The 24,401-nt window shown below is 39.1% G+C and overlaps 1 protein-coding gene across 1 annotated transcript in view; it reads left to right on the top strand.

The window, feature by feature from the left end:
- The window catches only part of LOC137892758 (retinal-specific phospholipid-transporting ATPase ABCA4-like), a 34,193-nt gene extending 24,581 nt beyond the window's left edge, over positions 1–9,612 (top strand). The window contains exons 32-49 of the mRNA XM_068738121.1: positions 28–60; positions 151–256; positions 336–410; positions 722–891; positions 1,124–1,301; positions 1,526–1,641; positions 1,978–2,125; positions 3,868–3,991; positions 4,407–4,536; positions 4,735–4,855; positions 5,194–5,256; positions 5,545–5,651; positions 6,448–6,589; positions 6,871–7,005; positions 7,298–7,401; positions 7,618–7,710; positions 7,926–8,175; positions 8,711–9,612. Coding sequence (XP_068594222.1) covers positions 28–60; positions 151–256; positions 336–410; positions 722–891; positions 1,124–1,301; positions 1,526–1,641; positions 1,978–2,125; positions 3,868–3,991; positions 4,407–4,536; positions 4,735–4,855; positions 5,194–5,256; positions 5,545–5,651; positions 6,448–6,589; positions 6,871–7,005; positions 7,298–7,401; positions 7,618–7,710; positions 7,926–8,175; positions 8,711–8,827 — 2,212 coding nt within the window. The 3' untranslated portion in view covers positions 8,828–9,612. The remainder of the gene's footprint in view (positions 1–27; positions 61–150; positions 257–335; positions 411–721; positions 892–1,123; positions 1,302–1,525; positions 1,642–1,977; positions 2,126–3,867; positions 3,992–4,406; positions 4,537–4,734; positions 4,856–5,193; positions 5,257–5,544; positions 5,652–6,447; positions 6,590–6,870; positions 7,006–7,297; positions 7,402–7,617; positions 7,711–7,925; positions 8,176–8,710) is intronic.
- The last annotated feature ends 14,789 nt before the right edge of the window (positions 9,613–24,401 follow it).

The raw sequence follows: 24,401 nt of genomic DNA, 5'->3' as shown, positions 1-24,401 counted from the left end.
AGTTAAATTCTGTATTTCATTTCACAGTTTGAAGAGCAAATACTGGGTGAACGAACAAAGGTAATAATAGGTGTTTTATTGTTATCAGTCACAGTCTCCCTCTTGTGTAGTGGATGTGGGATACTGAGTGTAAATATTCTCTGTCCTCAGATATGGAGGTCTGTCAGTGGGAGGACAGCTTCCCATCTTGGACGTCAACCCCAAAGACATCCAGAATGTTTTCAATCAACTGGGACAAATGCTCAACATCACAGCGGTACTCACTGTTCTTTTTTGTTTGGTCATGAGTGTAGTGTGCGTAAAGTCCAGTTTATAAAGAGCATTTTCTTTCACAGGGTTACTATTCTGGACTTGCACTGAAGGAGATTGGTCCTTTCTTACGATACATGGAAAGTGAATTCAATATAAAGGTATGTGGGGGAAGGATACAGGAGCGGGGTTAATAGCAAACCAGCAAGTGGTAGAAATGAAGTGCAAACACTCGCTGGTTTGACGTCTACCTTCGGTGCTTTGCTTTTGTATTACACTTTATAATGTCTGTCATATCACAAGAACGTTGACGGACTGGCTGGCTGTAAATGCTTCCTTTTATAGCTTTGCTTTCCACTTAAAGTAATGAAGGTTTTATATAAGGAAGGTCAATCTTTCAAGCCCCTATATTGTAGATCAGGACTGTAATTATCACAGAAGGTTGTGTTCAATTACCTCTCTTCTCTGTCAGGTGTGGTATAATAACAAAGGCTGGCACGCCATGGTGGCCTTCATGAATGTGGCCAATAATGCCATTCTGCGGGCCTTCCTACCTCCATCAGCCAAACCTGTCGAGTTTGGCATCACCGCAATCAACCACCCCCTGAACCTCACCAAAGAGCAGCTTTCTGAAGTCACAGTGTGAGTGTTACTCTTATGTTATATTTTAATATATATATTTTTTTTTTACAATACAATTATTATTTTGAGCAGCTACAACTCTGAGCTCTTACCCACGTTTTAAATAAATCTGGATAATTATCAGAAACAAGTTTACATGACCTTATCTTTTAGAAAATTATTTAATTTTTCATTAACATTACATTCCCTTACCAGAATGTACAGTACCGACTTTATCTGCTTTTTCCCTCAGGTTGACCACTTCAGTAGACGCTGTGGTGGCTATCTGTGTTATTTTCGCCATGTCCTTCATCCCTGCGAGCTTCGTCCTCTACCTCATCCAGGAGCGCGTGACCAAGGCCAAGCACCTGCAGTTTGTCAGTGGGGTCAGCCCTTTAGTGTACTGGGTGGCTAATTTCTTCTGGGACATGGTAAGTCAAGCAGGGTTGCCTTCAATACTAAATATAAAACATCCTCTTAATGTTAAAATTCATCATAGAATTGTCCGTTTTTGAAATAATTTTAAGCAATAAAAAGTTTATTTACATATATTAGTGGCCATAAACTCATAGGATGTATGTTGTGGGTTGTTCCTTTGTATCTTACATGTTTCTGTTCATTATCTTATTGTGTGAATGCTTCATTTCTCCCTTAGGTTAACTACTTTCTCAGCACTGCAATGGTGGTTGGCATTTTCATGGCTTTCGACAAAAAGTGCTACACATCACCATCCAATCTGCCAGCACTAATAACTCTGCTTCTACTATACGGGTAAGACTTCGCTTAGTTTAATATAGTTCAATTTTGTTTTTCCTTTAAAACCATAAAAACAATAAAATACAAAGAGGACATTAGAAGGAAACGCAGATTGTGCAGGTGAGTGAGTGTTATAGTGTGAGAGCACCCAGTGGGCCTTATTAGGATATCTCACCTCTCAACAAAAAAACAAAGAGGACCTGAATAACAGTCCAATTCAACAGCAAGGACATTTATAGTGAGAGGACAAAATGCATAAATGACATGAAAGGCAGGTGAAAAAAAAAAGTCAGATAAAAAAATGTTATGGCTGGAATTTCTCTTGAAATGTTTCTTTTCTCTGCCTAATAGGTGGTCGGTGACGCCAATGATGTACCCCTTGTCCTACATATTCAGTATCCCAAGTACTGCGTATGTGTCGCTGTCCTGCATCAACCTGTTCATAGGCATCAACAGCAGCGCCATCACCTTCATCCTGGAGCTCTTTGAAAACAATCGGGTAAGAACATATAGACTACAAAATACTGAAAGAAAGAAACTCACTTTCCAACGCACGGCTAAGACAATTAATTTCTGTTCACATCAGCAGGCCATTTTCACAGCAGCCATTTTCACAGCAGCCATTTTGACGCGTCATTTCGGCGTAAACACAGTTAACATCATTAATTGGTCCTGTTCCATTTAGGTGGGCCAGGGCCCTAGTATTGTGCATGCTGACTCACTGGAATGGTTTTGACACACTAAATAGAATGGGACAAAAATGAATTAGATCAATTACATCTGTGTTTACCCTGCTATGACATGTCAAAATGGCTGCTGTGAAAATAGCCTATTATTCTCAAAGGTTCTAGAGAGCAGACAGATATATGATAGTTTAGAACTACATCAGGTTAATGTAAAAGCAGACTGACAGAGGCAACTAAAGTATCAAAGTGAAGCCCAAAATGACAATAGGTCCTTTCATAGAAGAAGAAATAGGTACACAAAGACTGATTCATAATGTGGTGCAGCTGCAGAAGCAGAAGGGTTGAAGATGAGTCACAGGTGTGCAGACGTGTTGGATCGGTGAGGAATGGCTGGAAAGGAACATGTAAGAATGTTATTTAATAAAATAAAATAACTGAGAAACAGAAGTTAGGGGGAAATGACACGGATGCTAATGCTGTCAGGGTGACAGGTGACTTCCTGTTCTGTCAAAGAAATGGAGATGGTTCTTATTGCCAGATGGTTCTCTCCACTTCTCTGCTCTCATTGATAAATCCCTCAACAGGTGAGTCATGAGAGAAGAACTGGAGGTGGCATGACCCATATGTTTGTTATGTTGATGCTTCCAGGAGTCCAAACTTAGAGATTCTTCGTCACGGACAGTATAACACAACTTTTATTCACTCCTATCATTTTTGGTCTGGGCATTTATAAACAAATAATAATAATAATTTCGTTTTTATGTAGCAACTCATAATGTGGTTATTTAGATGTAATACAATTATTATGTAATAATCAGGACATCATGTAAGACACCCAGGAGTGCATAGTGTGCAACCGTTTTGTGCATATTGTAACAAGTTACTTTACTGTATGGGAAAATGATTACAGTATAAACAAAAGTGAACAGTGTAATAAATTCAGTAATAATAAAAAAAAGGGTACTCCTCTTGTCTTCTTTCATTTACATGACACAAGTGGAGTCCTTCATTTAAAGCAACTGGACTGTTTGGTCTAGAGGACATTTTCATGAATTAGTTACAAATTGGCAAAGCCTCTTGGATCTGTGACAAAATTCATGGCTACAAGATATCTAGTGACCTGGACAAATTAAAGCCTTTACAGAGATGATGCTGAATGTAACATATGGGGTGATTCTTAGCAAGCACGAGCACACAGAACAGCATCATCTCATGTAAAGGTTCTTATTTGTCCAGCTCACTACATATCTTGCTGTCGTGAATTTTGACGCGTTTGCATGAGCTATTCAAGCCTGGGTGTAGGGCAATTAAGAACATTTCATAAGACACAATGCAGATGTTGTATGAGAACACAATGCTGAGGTGATGATGCAATGATGCAAAATATTCAGGACAATACTGAGCTTCTGAAACGAAAGTTTAATTTAGTAAGAATTACATCAGCTGAATATTTGTGTATACTGCAGCCAGTGTGTTTTTTACATATTTTTTTTTGTCATACCTACACTCTAGTGAAATGTGTATTAAATGTGAATGTGTTTGTGTGTTTTGCCAGTCCTTGCTGATGTTCAATGAGTGGCTAAAGAAAGGTCTGCTGGTGCTCCCTCACTTCTGCCTGGGGCGAGGACTGATAGACATGGCCATGAGCCAGGCTGTTACTGATGTTTACGCCAGATTTGGTAAGTTATAGCTGATACAGTTCAAGATCATAGTTTTAAGATATGTTGCACAATTCCCACCACTGAAAACATTTCTAACAATGTAATCAAATCCTGTTACTTTAATTATTGTTCGTTATTTGGCGGTATAACCACCTTTGGGAGAATATTACATTTTGCATATGTTAGAGAAATTACACAAAGTTGTACCTTTTTGTTTGTCAAACTTCTAGTTGTTAATACTCTTCACACTGTAGATATTTGGGTCCAGCAAATACTTAGTCATGTCAAATTTGTGAGTGTGGTAAAGAGTGAAGAAGGTCTCGAGTTATTGACGACTCGGCCATCTGGAAAACTGTGTACAGCTTGTGACGTATAACAAATACTCACTCTGTACTGAACAAAGGGTTCAATGTCAGCATATGTATGTTTTCAGGTGAAGAGTACAAACAGGACCCTTTCCGGTGGGACTTTGTCGGGAAATATATTGCTTTCATGGCAGTGGAAGGTTTTGTCTACTTTATTTTCAATGTACTGATCCAGTACCGGTTCTTCTTGGACCACTGGTAAGTTGCTGTACATACACAGACCATGCAAGTGTTCCCCACACAGCATCTCGACCATTACACCAACGTTTTGACCTTTCCATACAAACTTAACCAGGAAAATTCTTTCACAGAGGGTCAGAACTCATACGTACCTTTGAACAGATAAAAGTGTTGCACCAGATTCTTCTCCACAGATGGTTTTCTTGCACCCTTCAGGTTATCAGACTACAAGCAGACTTCAGTAAGAGATGAGGATGATGACGTGGCAGCAGAGAGGCAGAGAATTTATAATGGAGGGAGCAAGACAGACATCCTGCAGATCAGAGATCTCTCTAAGGTAAAACGTCACTGGCTCAAACGTGTTTGTTGTAATACCATCACTTTAATGATATTGTTCCATGTATAATGTTGCATTGCAACATTTCAACTAACTACAGGTCTTAATAAAACAGATTTTTTAACCTCTCCCACTTCAATCATTTTCATACCGTCCGTAACAGCAAAAATGTAAACTAATTTACAGTACAGACAAATTCTTACATGCTAAAGACAAAATACGCAGGCAGAGTAATGCTGTCTATTTTATTGTTTTTACCTCTTATTCTTTGCTATTGTTTTAAAAAGTACCACACAAATGGAGTCAGTTGTAATTGTTTCCATGCCTTCTGTGCACAGACGTATGTGGGCAGGAAGAGGGCAGCTGTGGACCGAATTTGTGTGGGTGTCACCGCAGGAGAGGTAAAGTCACAGAGTTCATTTACATCGAAAGTTACTATTTTTACTACTATTTATTTATTTATTTATGTTACTACAGTTTTCTCTTTTTGTGTTTGCTCAAGTAAACCTAAGTACTGATAAAGATGCCATCCACACTGTTAGAGATGCCGAATAAATGCAGTTGTTGCAATGTAGCATGATATCAGCAGTCATTCTCTATAATAGCGAGTGCGTCTCAGCACTTTATTGTCAGTATTTCAGCAGAATGTGTCCTCGCATCGAGAGCCTGATTGTCTTTTGTCCCGTTAGTGCTTTGGTCTCTTGGGAGTTAATGGAGCCGGAAAGACGACGACCTTCAAGATGCTGACTGGTGACACTGATGTCAGCTCCGGGGAGGCTACTGTGGCTGGTTACAGGTACATAAAGAGCAGTCAAAAATGTCCCTGGTCGATATAACACAAAGCTGTGTTTACAAAACTTTGCTCTTGGTTTATCCTGCACGCAGTTCCAGGAAACGGTCCGTTGAGCTAGAAAGTTTAAACGCGGGAAGGTCAATCTGACAGTTCTGTTTGATGACTCTCTCTGACTATAAAACCAACACGTGTGGTACTCTTACAGTAAGTAGGGGAAAAAGTTAGGAACCAGGGCTGAACCGAGCATTAGCTTTTGTAGTCTCAATCAATTTTTGTAGTAGAACTACTTGGTGCTGATATTCCATCTGTTAAAAATCCAATTTTCATTCCAACTATTTGAACATTTCTCTCAGAATCCCTGTCAGGGAAGTTAGCCCCTTAAACTGCATGTGCACCATCATTGGACACTAAAACTCTTTTAAAACCCACATTAATAAAAGTCTGGGTTCATTTTTTGAACACTAAAGAGGTGAAAGTATTTCTGCATTTTAATCTTGTTAATATCTTGTGATTTCACAGATTTATTGAGGGACTCCAGTATGGAAATCATTGACCTTAAAATGAAACGGCAGTAATTTATGACAATAACAAATTTGACCATTGCATGAATGAATAAATAAAAACTGGATAAAGTGTCTTTTTGCACTTTTAGTTTTTACATAATTTTGTTCAGAGGAATCAGCTTTCTCTCAGGTCTGGATTACATGTTTTAAGTAATGACTACACAGTCTAAGCCCACTCTTTAGTTTTTCCTTATCATGTTATTTGCTCTATTGGCACCTTGTGTCCTGTTTTGTAGCATCCGGACAGAGATTCTGGACGTGCACCAGAACATGGGTTACTGCCCTCAGTTTGATGCCATCGATGAGCTACTAACCGGCAGGGAGCATCTGTACCTCTACGCTCGTCTCAGAGGGGTGCCGGAGTCAGAGATCCCCAGAGTGAGTAGGACGCCAGCTGCTTTACATCTTCAACTGTCGAAAGACGTTTCATTCTGCTGTTTGGCTCAGCACTGCATAGAGAGCTTTATATCTGCTTTGTTCATTTTGTTTTTGTTTTCTGCATTGTCTCTGTACTGTTGCTCCGTGTTCTCTACAGTTTGTCATTTTTATTTTGCTTTATTGTTGTTGTTATGATGGGCTCAGCTAAGGGGTTGCCCATCCTAAAAATGGCATGTGAATGGATGTTTCCACCAAAGGCATGCTTCCCCTTCCCCCTGTAGGTGGCAGAGTGGGGCATCCAGAAGCTGGGTCTGACGGAGTATGCCGGCCGCTGTGCGGGGACATACAGTGGAGGCAACAAGCGGAAACTCTCCACAGCTATCGCAATGATTGGTTGCCCAGCGCTGGTGCTGCTGGTGAGTTAGCCAATGATGGGGAGCTCATGAGCCCATTGTTTGGCTTTCTGGGCTTTGTGCAGGGATTTATCAATGAAATGGTTTATGGATCCAGATGGGAAGCCATATGGGTTCGGTCAAGCCTGGCCTCAAATGTTTTATACATTGGCAGACAACTGCGCTGTTCAATTCAAACTGGCGTAAATCTGAGATCTTTGCCATATGCTGATAGAGATAAGGATTTGGTCTCTGTTCATATGGAATTATGTGCTCAGAGAGTCAAGTTTGTTGTTTGTGTTGGCTGCGTGTTTAGGATGAGCCCACGACAGGGATGGACCCCCATTCTCGACGCTTTCTGTGGAATGCCATCATGAGTGTCATCCAGGACGGCAGGGCCGTGGTGCTAACATCACACAGGTTCAACATCCAATAATGAAATGAATCCACACATACATCTGCTACGGCAGCTGACCAAACAGTGTTAACTCTTCGGCCAACAACTGTTGATGAAATCTTGACCAAATTGGCATTTGCTTAGATTTACCATAGATATCTATAAATTATGATTCATTGTTCATGAATATGAAATGGCAGCAGTAAAAAGAAAGATGGATTATGCTTGTTTTCCACCAGTATGGAGGAGTGTGAGGCCCTCTGCACTCGACTTGCCATCATGGTCAATGGGACTTTCAAGTGTCTGGGTACCATTCAGCATCTCAAATACAAGTAAGAGGTTTGATAAATAATAAGTAAAGGCTTCTTTGCATCAAGGTATTTGAAAAAAATCCTTTCAGACTTTGAAAATACTAACAATATGAAGTTGCACAACAACTTTGGGGGATAAATACGCCTAGTACAAGTTGAGGATACTGATAAAAAGATGAATAGAGGTAGAATAAAGGTATATGAGAATTAATATCTTCTTTTCTTGATTTTTTCAGATTTGGTGACGGCTACGTAGTGACCATGAAAATCAAGGCAGCTAAAGCGGGCTTGTCCCCAGATCTGGAGCCTGTCGAGAGCTTCATAGAGAGCAGCTTCCCCAGCTGCGTTCAGAGGGAGAAGCACTACAACACGCTGCAGTACGAGATCGCCTCCTCCTCCCTCGCCAGGATATTTCAGCTGGTGGTGGCCAATAAAGAAAGACTCAGCATCGAAGACTACTCTGTTTCCCAGACAACACTGGACCAGGTATGTATGAACCAGTCTCAACCTGTGTTCAATGCATGTAAGGGAATTTGTCCTGATAACATTAGGACTATGAATGATGGTGTAAGAAATTAAGTAGAAATCCCCCTGAGCAGGGAATGAGAAATGCATTTAATTTAAAGTCATTCATACAAAGATTTGTTTTTATTAAAAATACTATTCATCAGTATGAATAGGGGAAAAAAAAAATCAAGTTTGCTATGAATTATTGAGCGGTTGTGATTGATTTATTATGTTTGGCTTAATGTTTGTGAAAAGAATAACAATTTAGTTTTGTCGTCCATACTTGATTGTTCATTTATTGAGAAGAGCTGTTTTGTTTGTTGTGTTTGTGTAACTATAGTGTGTATAAGTGTGTTTGACTGTATCTGTGTGGACCCCAGGAAGAATAGCCGGTGCTTATGCGAGTGCAAATAGGGATCCTAATAAAGGAAGGAACTGGTCATGTATTGACTTGAGGCAGTTCTATTTTTTGTATTTTTTCGTTTTGTACTGAATCAGTTTGTCTGTTGTGCAGGTGTTTGTCAACTTTGCCAAGCAACAGACAGGAGAGGACGAGGACATGACTTTACACAGACGAACAGCAGGTGGAAGAAAAGACATCAAGATCTCACCAGTGCAGAGGAAGACATGAAAATGTCCTGCAAATGTAAAGGTGTTACTCTGAAGGGCAGTGATATAACTTTCTACATTCCACAATTCAAAGCCACTTTTAATAATTCACGAGCCGAATTACATTTTAGAATAGAGTCTGGCCTGTTGAACTGCCAAAGTGACTGGTAGAACAGTTAATGTTTCCAGACACAGACGAACTTTACAAGCCTTTGGCTGCAGACAGGAATTAATCTTCCATGATATCATCAAAAACCAAGTATGTCTGACACATTACTTAGACTTGAAATCATATGTGTTAACAGCAGAAACAGCAGCTTCTTCATGTAAAATATTTTTAAAAAAGAGATTTTTTTTCCTAGATTGACTGGCTTGTAAAACTTTGTACATATTCTCTCTGTGTGTAATGACTACTTAAGCACCTTAGAAGCAGTATTTTTTTAATGTTTACATTAACGCACACCTCAATTTTATGTGACACATATAAACAAAAGTCCTTTAAAGTCTGTTTTTTCCAAAACACATTTACTATTGCTTCCTTTTGTTTTCAGTAATCTACTGTTGTTGCAAAGTATTTCTTTGTATGCACTGTTTCATACGTTGACATGTTATGTTGTTCTCCAGTGTCAGTACAAAATAGTGCAAAATATTCCTCTTGAAGGATCCAATTTGGGGGAAAAAGGCATTTAAATAAATATAGCTGTAGATAAAGAGGAATTATATTTTGTATCTGACCAAATCAAACTTAAACATGCTTCATATTTTATGCTCTTGATAGCTGATTGTTACTGCATCATCATTCCCAAATAAAACAGTCTGAGAGTTTCCTAAAGTAATATGCATGTGTGCAATATTTCTTGAATATATTCCTCAAATAATTCAACCCTCTCTCTCATAAAGCTACTGGGTTCTACTGCATTTAGTGAGATGAAGAGTTGATGACTTTTCACTCCCATGACCTGAAATAACACCACTGACCTCCAACGGAAAGCTAAGACAGCTATAGCAGTCCAGTGGAGTGACTTCACACCGAGGCCAAGGCGACATTGTGCTGAGTGGCTTGTCGCAACCTGTATTTTTCTGACATACGATCCAATTACTGTTGTCCTGCCGCAAGTGATGGTGTCATAGCCTTAGGCTGCCCACTGGCCTGGATTTCATTGGCTACCTCAAAGAAACAGAGGGATGCTGGCAGGGTGCAATTCAGGGCTGCTAATGAATTCTCTGGTGTGAATCTCATGCTCCTCTCCTGCCCATATGGTCATCTGGATGAAGCTGATGAACATGAATAATGCCGCTGTGGGAGAGCAAATGAGTCACGCTGTAACAGGCTGTGAAATGTGACTGTATACTGCTAAATACTGGGCTAATTTAGAGCACATTGTGTTATCCATTTTATCGGAACCAAAACCTATTGAATTAGTATTGTAAATGTGCACAAATATTAACACCATTGTGGTTCGATAAGGTTGAACACAAATATAAAATTCGACACAAACATTTGTAATTTGTGCAATAAGCTTAAGTTAGCTTAAGACACAAGGCGCAAACTCTCCTCTAAAACCACAAATTGTCATCTTTATATTTCTTTTGATGCACAGATTAAACACAAAATAATTAAATGTCAATAAGTAAGCTTTATTGATGCTGGAGGAGAAAGCCCGACTAGCCAAGGTCAGGAATTAGTACATCGACAAAACGTCCAACCTGTATTTGCAATTATTTCGAATATTTTTCTATTTCATACACCCAGTGATAGAAACAGAAAAAGAGAACAAGTATAGACATACATTTAAATGTATAAACCCAATTAACTATATGTGCATATTTACATTCCTGCATGCATCCAGATAAACCAACATCCACATTTATAAATAAACTAAAAGCGTTGTTAAATATTCTAAGTGCTCCATTTGACACACCATCACCTCTGTCAGCTTAATGCATCTATCATTTAATGACGTTTAATGAAATGGCAACTTGACTGTTAAGAAAGAGCAGTTCTACAGCTACAAAAGGAAAGTTAAGGGAATGGGAATTTTGATTATTAATTTATAGGAATAGAAATTAACTTACGGATGCTGCCTAAATTGGAGACTTAAATAAACAGAAAACTGCCTAACTTACATAACTTAATTAACCAAGAGAGGTCCAGTTTCATTCAATATCAAATATGAAACACAAACATATGCTGTAAAAGACATAAAACCCTTTGCTGGCATGTTTTTCATCCGTCAATGATGTAGTGTTTCTAGATTTCATAGTCAGGCTCACCTAGAGGTGTGAAAGTAGGTGATCAATGTAACAAAAAAAACAGGTGTTGTACTGTGACGATAACAAAGCTCTTTGTCCACCTGTTCAGAATCTAGACAGACATTCATTTACTGAGATTTCTTGTTGTTCTATTGTTGTCAAAGTGTGAGGCGTTCCTCCTCAGGAGGGTTGGGGGGGGGGGGGTCTGTACAAGTCAGACAAACTACATTGCTAGTATGTGGATGTAGAGAGAAGAAAGAATTCATCCTACAAAACGGATCCCTAAGGACTTGACAGGACCGCAGACTTAATTAACATTGCGGCCTCAGCTCACCCTCAGAATTACCCTCTATAGCACCTCCACCTACTTATCACAAACAGCTAATCCATCCAAGACGCCCTGCTTTAGATCAATACACATGAAGTTAACTATTTGATCAACTGTGTTTATTGCAAAATCCATTCTACACAGCAGTGATTGCTATAAAACTGTCTTGTCTCTGCCTTGGTCCATTTTTTGAGCTTCAAGTTAAAATGCTTTCATGTATAACACATTGAATCTGTATTAAATGTGAGGTATAAACATAACCGACATGGCATATTACAGTATTGGTTTCTGCTTACTGTTTAGACAAATACCTCGCGGAGAACTCACCCACATTAATGGTTGTAAAGGCATTAATAAGATCCCATAAAAGAACATCGAGAGATGATCTCAAACAGCCTTTCGGTATGATGGAATGAGAGGAACACGCATGTTAAATGGGCACTAATTTTACATGTACTAGTCCCAAGGAGTACTTTTCAACCTGAAAAAACGGTATAATGTTGTTTTAGCTTAGGAATGTGGAGTTGAAAGACGAGGAAATTTCTTCGGCATGAAGGGATTTACAAAAAATGATGGGAAGTTGCATTATGGGAAGTATACGATCCGGGGTTTTAGCGTCTTGACCCATTTACCACCGTCTGCTCCCTTGATTTAGAATATTCTTTTCAAACTTGTCTCTTTAAAAAGTCCCCCAACTATATTAAAGTACAACATTAAACCACTGGAGTCACCCTTTAATGTTCACAAGATTAGCTTGCTGATTGTAAAGTGACCTATAAATCCATCTTCATAAAAAATGGATGAAAATTTGGAGAGATCAGTAAAATGTTTACATGTTAGTTACGATAATGTTGGTGCTGTGTTAATGTTAATAGAAGCTGCAATGATGATATATGTTTCATCATGTTCAGTGATGTGAATTAGTCCGTTTCATGCAGGGAATACATTAGTAATTGTTCTGTTTTTAGTTTGTATAGAAGTGTTAATGCTGTTCTGAAAGTGACGGGTTGGCGGAAAAATGCTTGACTCTTTTTTGAGTCACATAATTTAATAGTTTTTTAATCTTTTTCTTTTTAGCTTGTAAGCCAGTGTGGCGGATATTTTGGGTCATAAGTTTAATTGGGGCCATGGTTGAGGGATGGAGTCCAAAAAGGTTACTTGTGTATATATATACAGAGAGCAGGCAAAGAATAAAGTTTTGGATGAGAGACAAAGTTGCTGTCCAAGTTATGAGTGAAAGGGGGGAAATTTTCCTTTTTTATTTTTTCTCTTCTTCGTCTCATCCTGGATTGCAAAGTCTGCAAATAGTAGACACCAGCATACTGTTGCAAAACCTGGCTGGCCATCTGTCAGGTACCGTATAGCTGGAATTTCTGAAACATTTCTTTTACTATTTTTAAATTAATCCAACTCATCAATAAAACCGTGATAAAAAAATTGTAAATAAACCAACTGTATTGGTATGATTACTGAATGTATTATGATGGACAAATCTTTACAGCGAGCCATCTAAACCTTACAGGACCACAGTGTTGTAGAATCAGCTTGGAGAGGAACACGTCCGTCGATAAAGTCTGCACTGAACTAAAGCTCAGCTGTTTCCCAAATGAACTCGATAATGCTGTTTTCCCTGAGAAGGCACGAATTGTCACTCATTTGTTGGTAATTGATCAGGTAGTGCGCTGACTGAATCAAAGTAGATAGTTCACAGTGAAAAAGCTGCACGGCCATCATTTTGTTTTCTGCAGGATCCAGTAGGCGATGAGCACACTGAGCTGTATTTCTGTTATGGTGTTGTTGAAAATGTTTCTGTCCTGCCTGTGACCCAGCAGCAACCACATGAGGGCAGTAGGTTTATGAAAATATCCCGGTAATGTCTTAAGTCAACAAAGTACGGCATCTCTGCAGAGGCATCCCTCAGTTATCTACTCACTTCTGTGCCCCTAACCTTCAGGAGGTGTGTTTGAAGTCTGAAGGATGTGTGGGTTCATAGAAGGAATTGCTGATCAGTGTGCTTTTAAAGTGCATCAGAACCGTGCAGCCAGCCTGCATCTTCTCGCCTCGTACGTGTGTGTTCTTGTCTCCACAGAAGCAGGAGGAGCCGCCCTTGAGAAATTTTGAACAAATATTTCACTCTTTCCCTTCTCACACCCACACACCATTATTCATGCAACATAAAATGTTCTCCTGAAACTCCAAAAAACATGTAAAAGAAAAATGCTGCTGGCTTGTTCACACTTCAGGAATCCCACTGGAGTTGATCAACAAGCAAAGAACAACTCATGTCCCTTGGGAATTTGTGGGAAATTTATCACAGAGAGAAGCAGTGCAAAATATCAATTTGTGGACTAATCACTATAATTTCTTTATAGATTTTAGTATACTGTATTGCTTGTGAACACTTGTCTTTAACTTCTTCGGTTGTGCTCTGTACTCGCCTGAATCCAAGACACTTGGTCATTTGCATTTTGAGTGCATACTGTAGATAAAAATGAAGTCACTTGGGACTTAATGGAAGAAGATGAAGTTCTGCTGCTGGATTAGATTTGTGAGTCAAAAAAAAATGAAAGTAAAATAAAAAGTTTCCGGAGTTTTAATCAGGAGCGACATTTCAACATAACTTGAGAGTAGGCTGATATATTGTTGGTCTGGGTGTGTGGGCTCATGTGGGCCTCGGGGACTAAAATAAGCCGGTTCTAATCAATAGCAGAGTTGACTTATTAGTTTGCCATCCCTGCACACTTGCTGGTGTGAATTCCAACTTCCTAACTCTGTGTTTTATGCTATCATTTACTGAGGCACATTGTCAAGGTTTGGCTCAGAAAAAAAACTTCCTTCAATTCTATGTTCTCTCAAGCTGTCTCATCAGAAACATAAAAAAAAAGAAACAGAATGCATTAACTTTTCTGCAGTCATGATTGCCATAAATCCCAAGCCAAGGTGCTGTGGTGATATATTGAGCCATTAGAGATACGACAAATACATTCATTAGCTTCCTCACAGCACCTCAGCTCCATGCTCTTACTCCCAGGGGGGAAGTGAGGATAACTTTGTTGCCTCTAAAGGCTGTGGTATCGACCCCAGGGGTAATGGAGGAAAAGATGATTGAGAAAGATTGATCGACACGGCTCACCTTCAATTGCTATTCTTGGCCTATTGATTATGATTATGAAAAATGGGTGACAGGCAAAGGGTTGTTTTGTCTCACCTACAGGTCAGGGAAATAAAGAATAGCTGTGAAGACTAATGTCATGGAAACCTGTGCCAGCTGAGAATTTCTAGTATTCCACACATAATACTCAAGAGATTGATTGAATGTATGAAGAATTTTTACTAGAGGTCTACAAAGTGGCCTCGGTGAACTAATTGTGTAACAGTCAGACTTTTGCAAAGACTATGATAATCTTTTACTTTATCTGTTTTTGCTTTTATTTGATCCGTTCTAGAGGTTTTGTTTTATGTAGTTTTTTCCTTGCCTCATGTTATTAATTTACTTTAGTCTGTTTCCTGTTTTATTTTGTAGGTTCACTCCTCATTCGTCAAGTTTTGTTTTATTTCCTGCGTTTGTGTTTTCCTAGCTTTGTGACTGTCTGCCCTGCCCATATGTTCCACCTGTGTCTAATTACCCCACTCTCCTTGTGTCTTTAGTCTGTGTTTCCCCTGTTTCATTGTCAGTGTCGCTCCTTGGTAGTGTTTCCTGTGTTTTTTTCCCCTGTGATAGTTTTTCTCCCAGTGTTTTGATATTGTAGTTTATTATGTATGCTGTTACCTGCATTTTTGGTCTCTGCAAGCTTGTATTGCCATTCAAATCACTGTATTATGTCCGCTGCCTTCTCATTCTTATCTGTGTTTGGGTGCAGACCTGTTATCCCAGAACCTGATAAATCGAAGAACCTGTATGTATCTATTAACTCTTCATAGTGCATAATTTCATACAGGTTTCCCCCAATCGATCACAAAATATTTCTTTATTTTGGAAACTTTTGGTTCTCCAGTAGAATTTAGAAAATATAGTGTGTGTTTCAACAGTGTTTTGCTGCACCAGCATCAGTTTTTGATGACTGATCCATCTGCTTCATATTCATTAATCAGTGAAAAGCAAGAAAGAAGCTAAAGCGTAAGTTTAGTCAGGAAGTCTATACTTTGCATGCCTAGGCCTGTAGTTTATTTCTCATACATTTGCCATTCACTCCTCTCACACATGCTCACTCTTAATTTCTTTGCTGTCATTATTTGGGTCTGTCAATCATGACATCAGCTGTTCTGATCAGCTGGTCTGAGCCTATCATCTTGCTGTCTCTCTACCTTCAGTGTGTTCATGTTGCCGTTACGGCCCCTCCACCTCCCCATCACCGCCAGGTCTTCGCAGATCCATCAGCCTCATCAGCCACCACAAATCTCCCAGTAGAGTCCAAGCTCAAAAGACTCTGTCAAGACTTTATCATCGCATATCATCTGTTAATAATAAACATTTATATTTTCTTCATCTGACTTGTCTCTCCTGATTGAAATGCAGCTGTCACAGTATCTTCTACCAGATATTACCCAGCAAGCAAATCAAGACAGTGATGGTTAGTCGAAGAGATTAAACCTAACACACATATCTATCCTGTTTTAAGATTTTAGTGCAGTAATTAGGTCAGTCTTCGAGATTGTGTTACCTGACACCGTATGAAATGGTCAAATATTGTAAGCCCCATTTGATGAATCAGGAAATGAAAAATAGATTAGCTGAACCATGAAGGCAATTGTGGAAACTGTGAATAGTTCCCTTTTAAAGGTCAGTCACACCTCATTTGCAGAACATAATTGAATAATTTGCCTGGCGAATGCATAGCTCATGAATGTCTAATTGATTTAATTTTAGGCCAGGAGAAAGTCATAACAAGAAATGGGCACTTTTAAAAGCACTAGGTATACACACATCCACTAAATCACATGAGCTGATTACCAACAGCTTTTGAGACGACAGTCAGACACAATCCAGGATTGTTGCTGAGTGACAGATTTTATAAACAGCTGATCTACAGTCTGCTTCAATCTGTCCTAAAGCAGAGCAAGCTGACAGCTAATGTGTCCCTCCTAACCTGCTGCAGTAGCTGAGTGTAATGAAGGTGGTGGCATCCCCACTGTTAGCCCTTAATGTCGAACACAATAAGGTTGACTGCCTGCAATTTATTGCAGGTCACTGTCAACTTCTACTGCATCCGTGACTAATACAAAGTGCTATTTTCCTGGTTGAATTAACAATGCTAACAATGTTGTAATGAAAAAGACGGTGTGCTTGTAGAGAAAAAACTTGCACCGCTGGCTCTGTAAAAGGAATAGTTACACATTTTGGAAAGTAGGCTTTCTGGGCTGAGTTAAAGTTACCGTACGTAGCATTTTGGTGGATCAATTGGAAGAAAAAAAAAAGTAGTATTAATGAGTATAATCAGCTGAAAATAAGAATCATTGTGTTTTGGTTACCTTAGAATGAGCTGTTTATATCTTCATATGGAGCCTCTTCACAAAGCTGGCCTCTATGTTTCTACAGTAGCCCAGAATGGACAAACCAAACACTGGCTCTAGATAGGGCCATTCACAGTCGCGAAATCCTACAATCCACTTAACCTTTAACTAAGAAGATTACTACTCTCATATCTGTAGATGAAATAGCCTATGAAGCTTGAGCCAGGAGATGATTAGCTTAGCTTAGCACAAAGATTAGAAGTAGTTGGAACAGCTGGTCTTGTCCAAAAATCAAAAATATCCCTTAAAACTAGAAATTCTAGCTTTTACATTTCTGCTTGTGTCTGAATTAGATAAACGAGATGTGTCACGCTAATTATTTAGCTTTACAGGTGTTGGTGGACTTATGAACTTTGAAGAGAGACAGTAATGTAATGATTAAAAACTATTACACAATACAGATTTAACTTTAAAACTTTAAAACTGTATGTGCATAAGAAATGCCAACAATACCTCCAATATCTGCTATTTTCTAAATTCTAAACTTGAATCACCATAAAACAAAAAGCAATCTTCTTGCTTGAGTGGACCTCAGTATATTATCTGATGATTGTTTTTTACTTAAATCATAGCAAGCCCAATCACTTTTTCTACTTATTCAGAGTGTTTGAATTTTTAAGAAAACTGACTACTGAATGTAATGAAACTATATATATATATATAGTTTTCATTATATGAAACTATATATATATATATATTTATCAGAGTACATCCCTTACAATGGTTGCAAGTGATTTAATAAAAGTGCCATATTTGTTTTATCATGCTCTTTCTCTCTCAACCCTGGGAGCTCTTTCCTCAATCCAATATCTTACAATGCCCACACCATGGCCTCGCCAGTCCTTGGAACAGATCAATCTCTGAGGCTTGAGCAGTAGAAAGTTAATCTGTAAGAGGGGCCTGTTTGTTTATGCTTCGACATCTTCAGCTGTCAGTCAATGATCTCGGTGCATCTGTCCCGACAGCTGTGGAAGCTAACTTCCTTAATGATCTTCCCAGGACCTGTCGACCGCAACCTCTTTATCATTTATCTACCTATAATTTTATCAAAATTACTGAAAAAGGCTAAAAGTTGCCCTAATAAGTGACTAGATTTTGCACTTATATTTTAGGCCAGGGATCGGCAACCTTTTTGATACAAAGTTTATCAGTAGAAGTGGGGATGGGGTAGAAGTGATGGCTGAGAAGCAGAGAAAGAATGTTGCTTCCCTCTCTTCTACTTCCTCTTTTTCTCTTTCTTCTCCCTCAACTCATTTTCTTTCTTTTGTCCTTTCAGTTCCTCATTTTCTCTTTTCTCATCTTCTTTCCTCTCTTTCTTCAGTCTTTTCAATTCCTCCTTGTCTCTCTTCTTGCTCTCCTTCTTCTCTTTCTTTTCCCTCTCCTCCTCCTCCTTCCTGTCCTTCTTCAGTGTCTTTTCCACCTCCTTCTTTGCCTTCTTCTCCTCCTTTTTAAACTGCGCTGTATTTTCAACTCTGCCTCGCTCCGGATGAGCTCGCTCTCTTTCTCTTTCCGCATGGCGTAGCTCTGCAGGTCCAGGACGACCTGCTTAATAAGAGAGCTGATCACTTCGTCCAACTCCATCTCTCTGATGTTCTTGTCAGCCTGTGCTCATGTCTTAAGATCTCTTTCTGAATGTAGAGCCATCAATATTTTTTGTTTCTCCTGCTCAAAACCAAGTTCTTTGGCGGTCATCTGCTCCTTCAAGGCAGCATTTTCTGACGCCAGCTGGTTGTCTGGTTTTTGAGCGTCCAGTTGAGCCTTTCTTGTGTCCTGCACCTCTTCAGCTGGGCTGTCCTGGTTTGGACTTAGACTAAGAGAGCTGATCACTTCGTCCAGCTCCATCTCTCGGATTTTCTTGTACGCCTGTGACTGTTTCCTAAGCTGTCTCTCTAAATGTAGACCGGCAACATTAATTTGATTCCAGTGAAAGTGCCCTTAAAAGCTGCAGTTGCGCTTGCACGCCGCTCTTTAGCTTCACTGAATGCGCAAATTAACGACCTTTCCTTGTCCCTCTTGAGCTGTCAGCCACGTTAAGCTGCCTGTGACAGATGATGAAGGAGAAATCATCTCAATCTCCAGTTTATGGTAACGTTAGACAAGGGGAAAAAGGAAAGAATCCCACAATTATGTCGAGGAGGCTTGTATGACGTTACGACCCAGTCATTTTTTTGTCTGTGTCAGGGATATTAATGGTCTTAGCTAGCTTCTTTGACCTGTGTAAACTCCTCAGGAAGCATGACAAAAGATTAGTTTAACAAAATCAAATGTTTATTTCACATTGGCTTGTACATTTATTGTTATTTTTATTATGTTTTTGTGTAAATGGCTTTACATTCATATCAATAGTGTGTGTGTGTGTGTGTGTGTGTGTGTGTGTGTGTATATGTATGTATGTATGTATGTATACACACATTCTTTGTCTTTTTTTGAAAAAGTGCTCACGGCAACTGCCTGAGGGCTCTTGAAGAGCTGCTTCGTCAACACGGGATGCCGGTGTTACGTCCCTACTGGGTTTTAAACCTACTGGTTTCCCTTCCATGCGCAGCAGCTGTTTTCTGCCTCTGTCGCCACATTCGTCACACATTCACAAACATATTGCTGGAGATCTATAAACCGCATCTCATTTCCACTGTGGGGATTACGATTGTATAAGTGAGCACTACATCACAGCCACGTATGAAGAAATACATTGAAGAAAATATATTTAAGGAAAGATCGCAACCACCTGGATTCGAACTCTGTCGAGCAAAATAGTAATAATTCCAAAGACTGTCGCGCTACGCGATTTGCCACTTGCTTTTAAAGATGTGTCAGTCATTCACGTATTTATCCATTCAGTCATACCTCATTAGTGTCCAGGAAACGTTTTGGTTTAGGGTGATCTGAAACAACTGGTTACCTCGGGCGTCTCTTCGATCACTTCCAAACATATTTATCAAGTTGCGTGGCTGATGATAAGATGACAACCCTCTAGTAATGGGCAATGACTGTTTGAAAATGAATACAACAAGGTGCTGTTGTATTCTACAATTCAAAGTACTGAGTGCAACAACAACTGAGCAGAACAAATGTACTATAATAAGTGACTTTGTGTTTTAATGGCATTGTCATGTGTGGGCAGAACATCACATTGTAAATCTTTAGCCATACTGGAGCTAATAAAAAGGATGGATCACTGTAACCCGAGTCAATGCACAGTCAACAAGTCTGGGCTGTGACAGGTTTATTGAGCCCATTCATTCAGAGAGACAAACCCGTAGCTGCTGTGCACACAGATAAGGGATGATTGCAGAGGAGTGCGGCCAAATACAGAAATGCAAACCTGGGAACAAGTGACATTCAAAATTAACACAAGTGGTGTGGAAGGACAAAATATCATACTCTCTATCTCTTTAGCTATCTGCCTCCATCTATCTCTATCTATCGACAGACTAGTTTCTACCAAAGTTGTTGTCAAAACCTGATGAGTTCAGAAAAAGTATTCTAGCTTATATTTTCACTACCCCACCATGATATATAAAACAATCTCAGACGATGACTGCCTCTGGGTTCAGTAATTTGGTTTGGTGGGCAGACAGACCGGACTTCACAGTAGCTTTGATCATCCGTAACAGCTTGAGGGGATGTGACATTTATGCTGCTCACGAGTTCAGTACATGGTTTTTGTCAATAATTATTTTTGAAGGAATTATAGAGTAATGTTGTGCATGAGGGAAAGTGTTGGCTGCAATTTTGTTGCTGCCGAGTCTTTTTCTAATGTTTGTTTGTTCAAGAAGTGTCTATTCTATTGTTCTATATCTCAAACTTTAGAGGCAGGCTCGTGATTTGATACCCACTGTGCCAACCCATGCATTAAAGTTGTACACTATTTTCTCTGTTGGGATAGAACTGTCTCCAACTGTTATGATAAACAAAATATTCTAACACTTTTAATCTTATCATTGTTTATATGAAGCGGATTGGCCTGCAGTTACAAAAGAAGAAACAGACAAAGCGTTGCCATTTTAAAGCACTATTTTTAGAAGTTGTTGACAAGCTTGTTAGTATAAAGACAGTCCCAACAGTTTGTAGGGATTAAAAGCATGCAATTCAAAGTTATGGATTGCTGAAAAAAGCAATGTCCCTCCGAGTGCAAACACAATTGTTCACAAACTCAACCGAGACATGGTTAGAAATACATACTTTAAATATAAATTGAGAGCGACTAGGAACAAAAGATGTTAGCTACAGCGTGAAAGTCTCTGTGAAACAACCATAACCCCCAAAACCAAAATTCAATCACAAGGGTGTATAGGACAAGATAAAGCAATCTCAGCTCAGGTAATTTAATTTACAACCACTGCAAGCACCTTACAGAAACCTGAGGAACTTGACCGATTTGAGTTTTACAAGTACAGGGAGATTTCCTGTAGAGTCTATCACGTTTGTGTAAAATACAAGGAAGAAATATGCCGAATGAGATTAGTCTTGGTGAGGACATTGTCTTATCATTTATATCATGAATTTCATTGTGCCCTTCATGAAAACCCACTTACTTGACACGAAGTAAAGATTCACATCATTTGTTTCACCAAGAGGAATTCTTCATGAAAATTAGGGATTTAGGGTTGTATAAATAAAATCGACACAACCTAATACAAAGCCAAAATCTACGCTCAGTTATAGTGAGAGTGTATTACATTTAGGGGAATCTTTTGGCAGAAAGTACAAAATTAACAAGTATATTAATAAGAATAAGAATCGATTTGGTTAGCTTAGAATGGGCCATTTATATACTTCACTACATTATATTAAAATAATTCTGATTGATTTTGAGTTTATAGCTTCCACCCAGATCACATCTTATTCTGGCTCTTATAATTGCAATTTAAATACATTTTCAGTCCACAGGAGATTTGATAATGTTGTCTCCAGGTACCTCTGTACTTATTTACCCAACAGTGTATTCATAAAAGCCAAACCATGTACCGCAAACAAACATTGCAGTGAAGCAAGATTTGGTGAAGAGATTTGGTTGATTGTCAAACTGCAAACAATAATGTAATCTGTTAAAGTATCGGAGCAATCACATTACAATTTCCATTTAACTCATCTGGAAACAAACTCAGTAATAAAGTGTGACATACAAAGGGAGGCCTTTGATGGAGGCTAAACTCTTGTTATAGTCCTGCTTTAAATTTAAAGTGTTCCCTGCCACCAATAGCTGTTAACTTTAATGAGTTCAATCACCACAGTTGACTTGTTTTAGAGACATCGGACATCAGTTTGTGGCTCTATCTTGAGTTCTGAAACTGTTCTCCGCCCTCATACGTGCCTCGATTGCATAAGAAAACACCTGACATGATTGAAACTGAATGGATGCTTAAAAGCAACTTCTTTGTTCAGTTAGGTTGGAAAATAACACAGGAATTGAAAAACTGCTTTTGAAAATACATAGTTCCTCAAGGATGTCATTTTTTGTGTGTTTCTTTGTTCCCCATATTTCTGTCAACATAATGCCATCCACCCTAATGCTGAAAGATCTGTTTCCCTGCTCTTTTCCCCTTTTCTGCATCTCCTGCCTGTCTTTGGTGCTTGCGTAAATACAGCAAGGATTGTTTGAATCCCCCTTTAACACACAGTGGTAAGGTGATATATCTGAGTTTTAGCTCACAGCTGTCAGGATGATTTGTAGCATCACTATAATCAAAATGATCAGAAATATACTTCCAGCAAAAAGGATATTTCACATTTCCCGTTGTGCTGAACATATCATTTTATTTGAATCTTTTTTTGTGGGCGAAGCTGGACTGACAGCCGAAGTCATACACTTTGTTGGTTAGCAGATGTTAGAGTTTATACTATAACAATGACACATAAGGCTACCCAGTGGATGCTCACTGGATGATTATGGGTAAGGCCCTGATTAGACAAAGCATTTAAACATTAAAAAGAGCAGCTTGCTGAATTTCTTTTTATGTGATTGTTGCTAGGCGGCAACCACCGGCCCTCCCATTTCAGCTGATTGGAAAATGGGAGAAAAGACAAATGACATTGGACACTTTTCTACTCTTGAGTTGCGGTTTGTTCAACTCAAAGTGTTCAGGGTGCTTCTGCAAAGACTAGGATTGTAAATCCCAAGTTTCATCACCATACAATGTTTGATCAATTCATTGGAAAACAATAAGCTATTTGCTTACGCCATAAAGTCTGCCAAAAAAAAAAAAAGTTGACTTAATTCAATTCAGAGACCTGCGATCGATAAGAAAAGAAAGTTATAAATTAAAAATCTTTTCTGTGCTTCAGTGTGTTTCATAAAGGAAGACAAGTTAACTAAAATATATACAGATCATGTTCAATATACCTGTTCATAGCAAATAGAGTCAAATATCTGATGCTTATGAGAAATTTACACAAGAAATATGATGTAGCTGCTGAGCAAACTTGTGCTACTTAGTGAAATTTGCACACTGTGTTGGAGGATCAGTGGTAAGAAACGCAGCACTTGATTCCATGTGTACTGGGAGATACGTCTGATCATGAATCATGATTTCAAATGAAGACAATATGAGTAACCAATTACATGTGTTTGATGTAGTTCTACCATTTAGCTTTCCTCAGGATTAGTGGATTAGTGTCAGGTAGTGGTTCATTGAGCTACAGCCAGAAGGAGCTTTTCATAGGTGGCAACGCTGTTACAGTTTGTACAGTATTGGATTAATTTCCTTTCTGGATTTAACGGAACCCTGACATCTTACTGCACAGCTGGCATGCTGCACAAGACTGGAAGTTAGTAGTATTTAAATTATAGAATCCAGATTCAATGCCTCTCAATGCTGTAAGAAGCACATGGGGAGGTCTTTGACACTCAAGGGATCAATATCTCAGGAGATCCATACTGTGTTTCCAAAGGCCTGGAGTTACTGTGGCTGCTTTTCTGACCTTTTAAGATGCTTCCTGTCTGGCTGACCTGCATTGATTTGACCTGGAGGAGAGCACCGAGCCTGTCAGAGATTGAGCTGTGAGTGGTCAGTGTGTCCATATAAGTGTGTGAATGCATGCATACATCTGTGTTCCGTATGTGCGCAAAGTGCGGAGACACTTGGTCCGACGATGACAGTTACCCTTCGGCATGCAGCAGCTTGTGAGTAGCTAAAAAAAAGTCTTCACCGTCATGACAAACACACACGCACTGTGCAATCACACTTCCTCGGCATAGCAAGGCTTCCTAATGAGTCAACAGACTGCAAAAGGTGTAAATCTAAACACGCTGAGATTAGTCTGTATTGAGCAGTAAAATACTGATCATCCCAGCAGATTTCAGTTGGGGAGTTAAGAGATTAGTCAGCCACCAATATTAGGGCTCCAAATATTATTTTTCTGTGTACATGCACTCACTTTTACCTGCAATATTTTGTTTTTACTGCCCCATTTGGTGTATTTGTCCTTCCTTCTTAGCGCTTCCAAAAGAAGTCAACATCAACAGCTGCAACATTTCACTTTTTTTATGACGGATCAAATATGA

This window comes from Cebidichthys violaceus, unplaced genomic scaffold (genome assembly GCF_023349555.1).
Source record: "Cebidichthys violaceus isolate CVI_PGR_0920_01 unplaced genomic scaffold, fCebVio1.0.p SCAF_8, whole genome shotgun sequence".
Lineage (NCBI taxonomy): Eukaryota > Metazoa > Chordata > Actinopteri > Perciformes > Stichaeidae > Cebidichthys > Cebidichthys violaceus.
The sequence above is the reverse complement of the archived record's forward strand: the minus strand, read 5'-3'. Positions and strand labels throughout refer to the sequence as shown.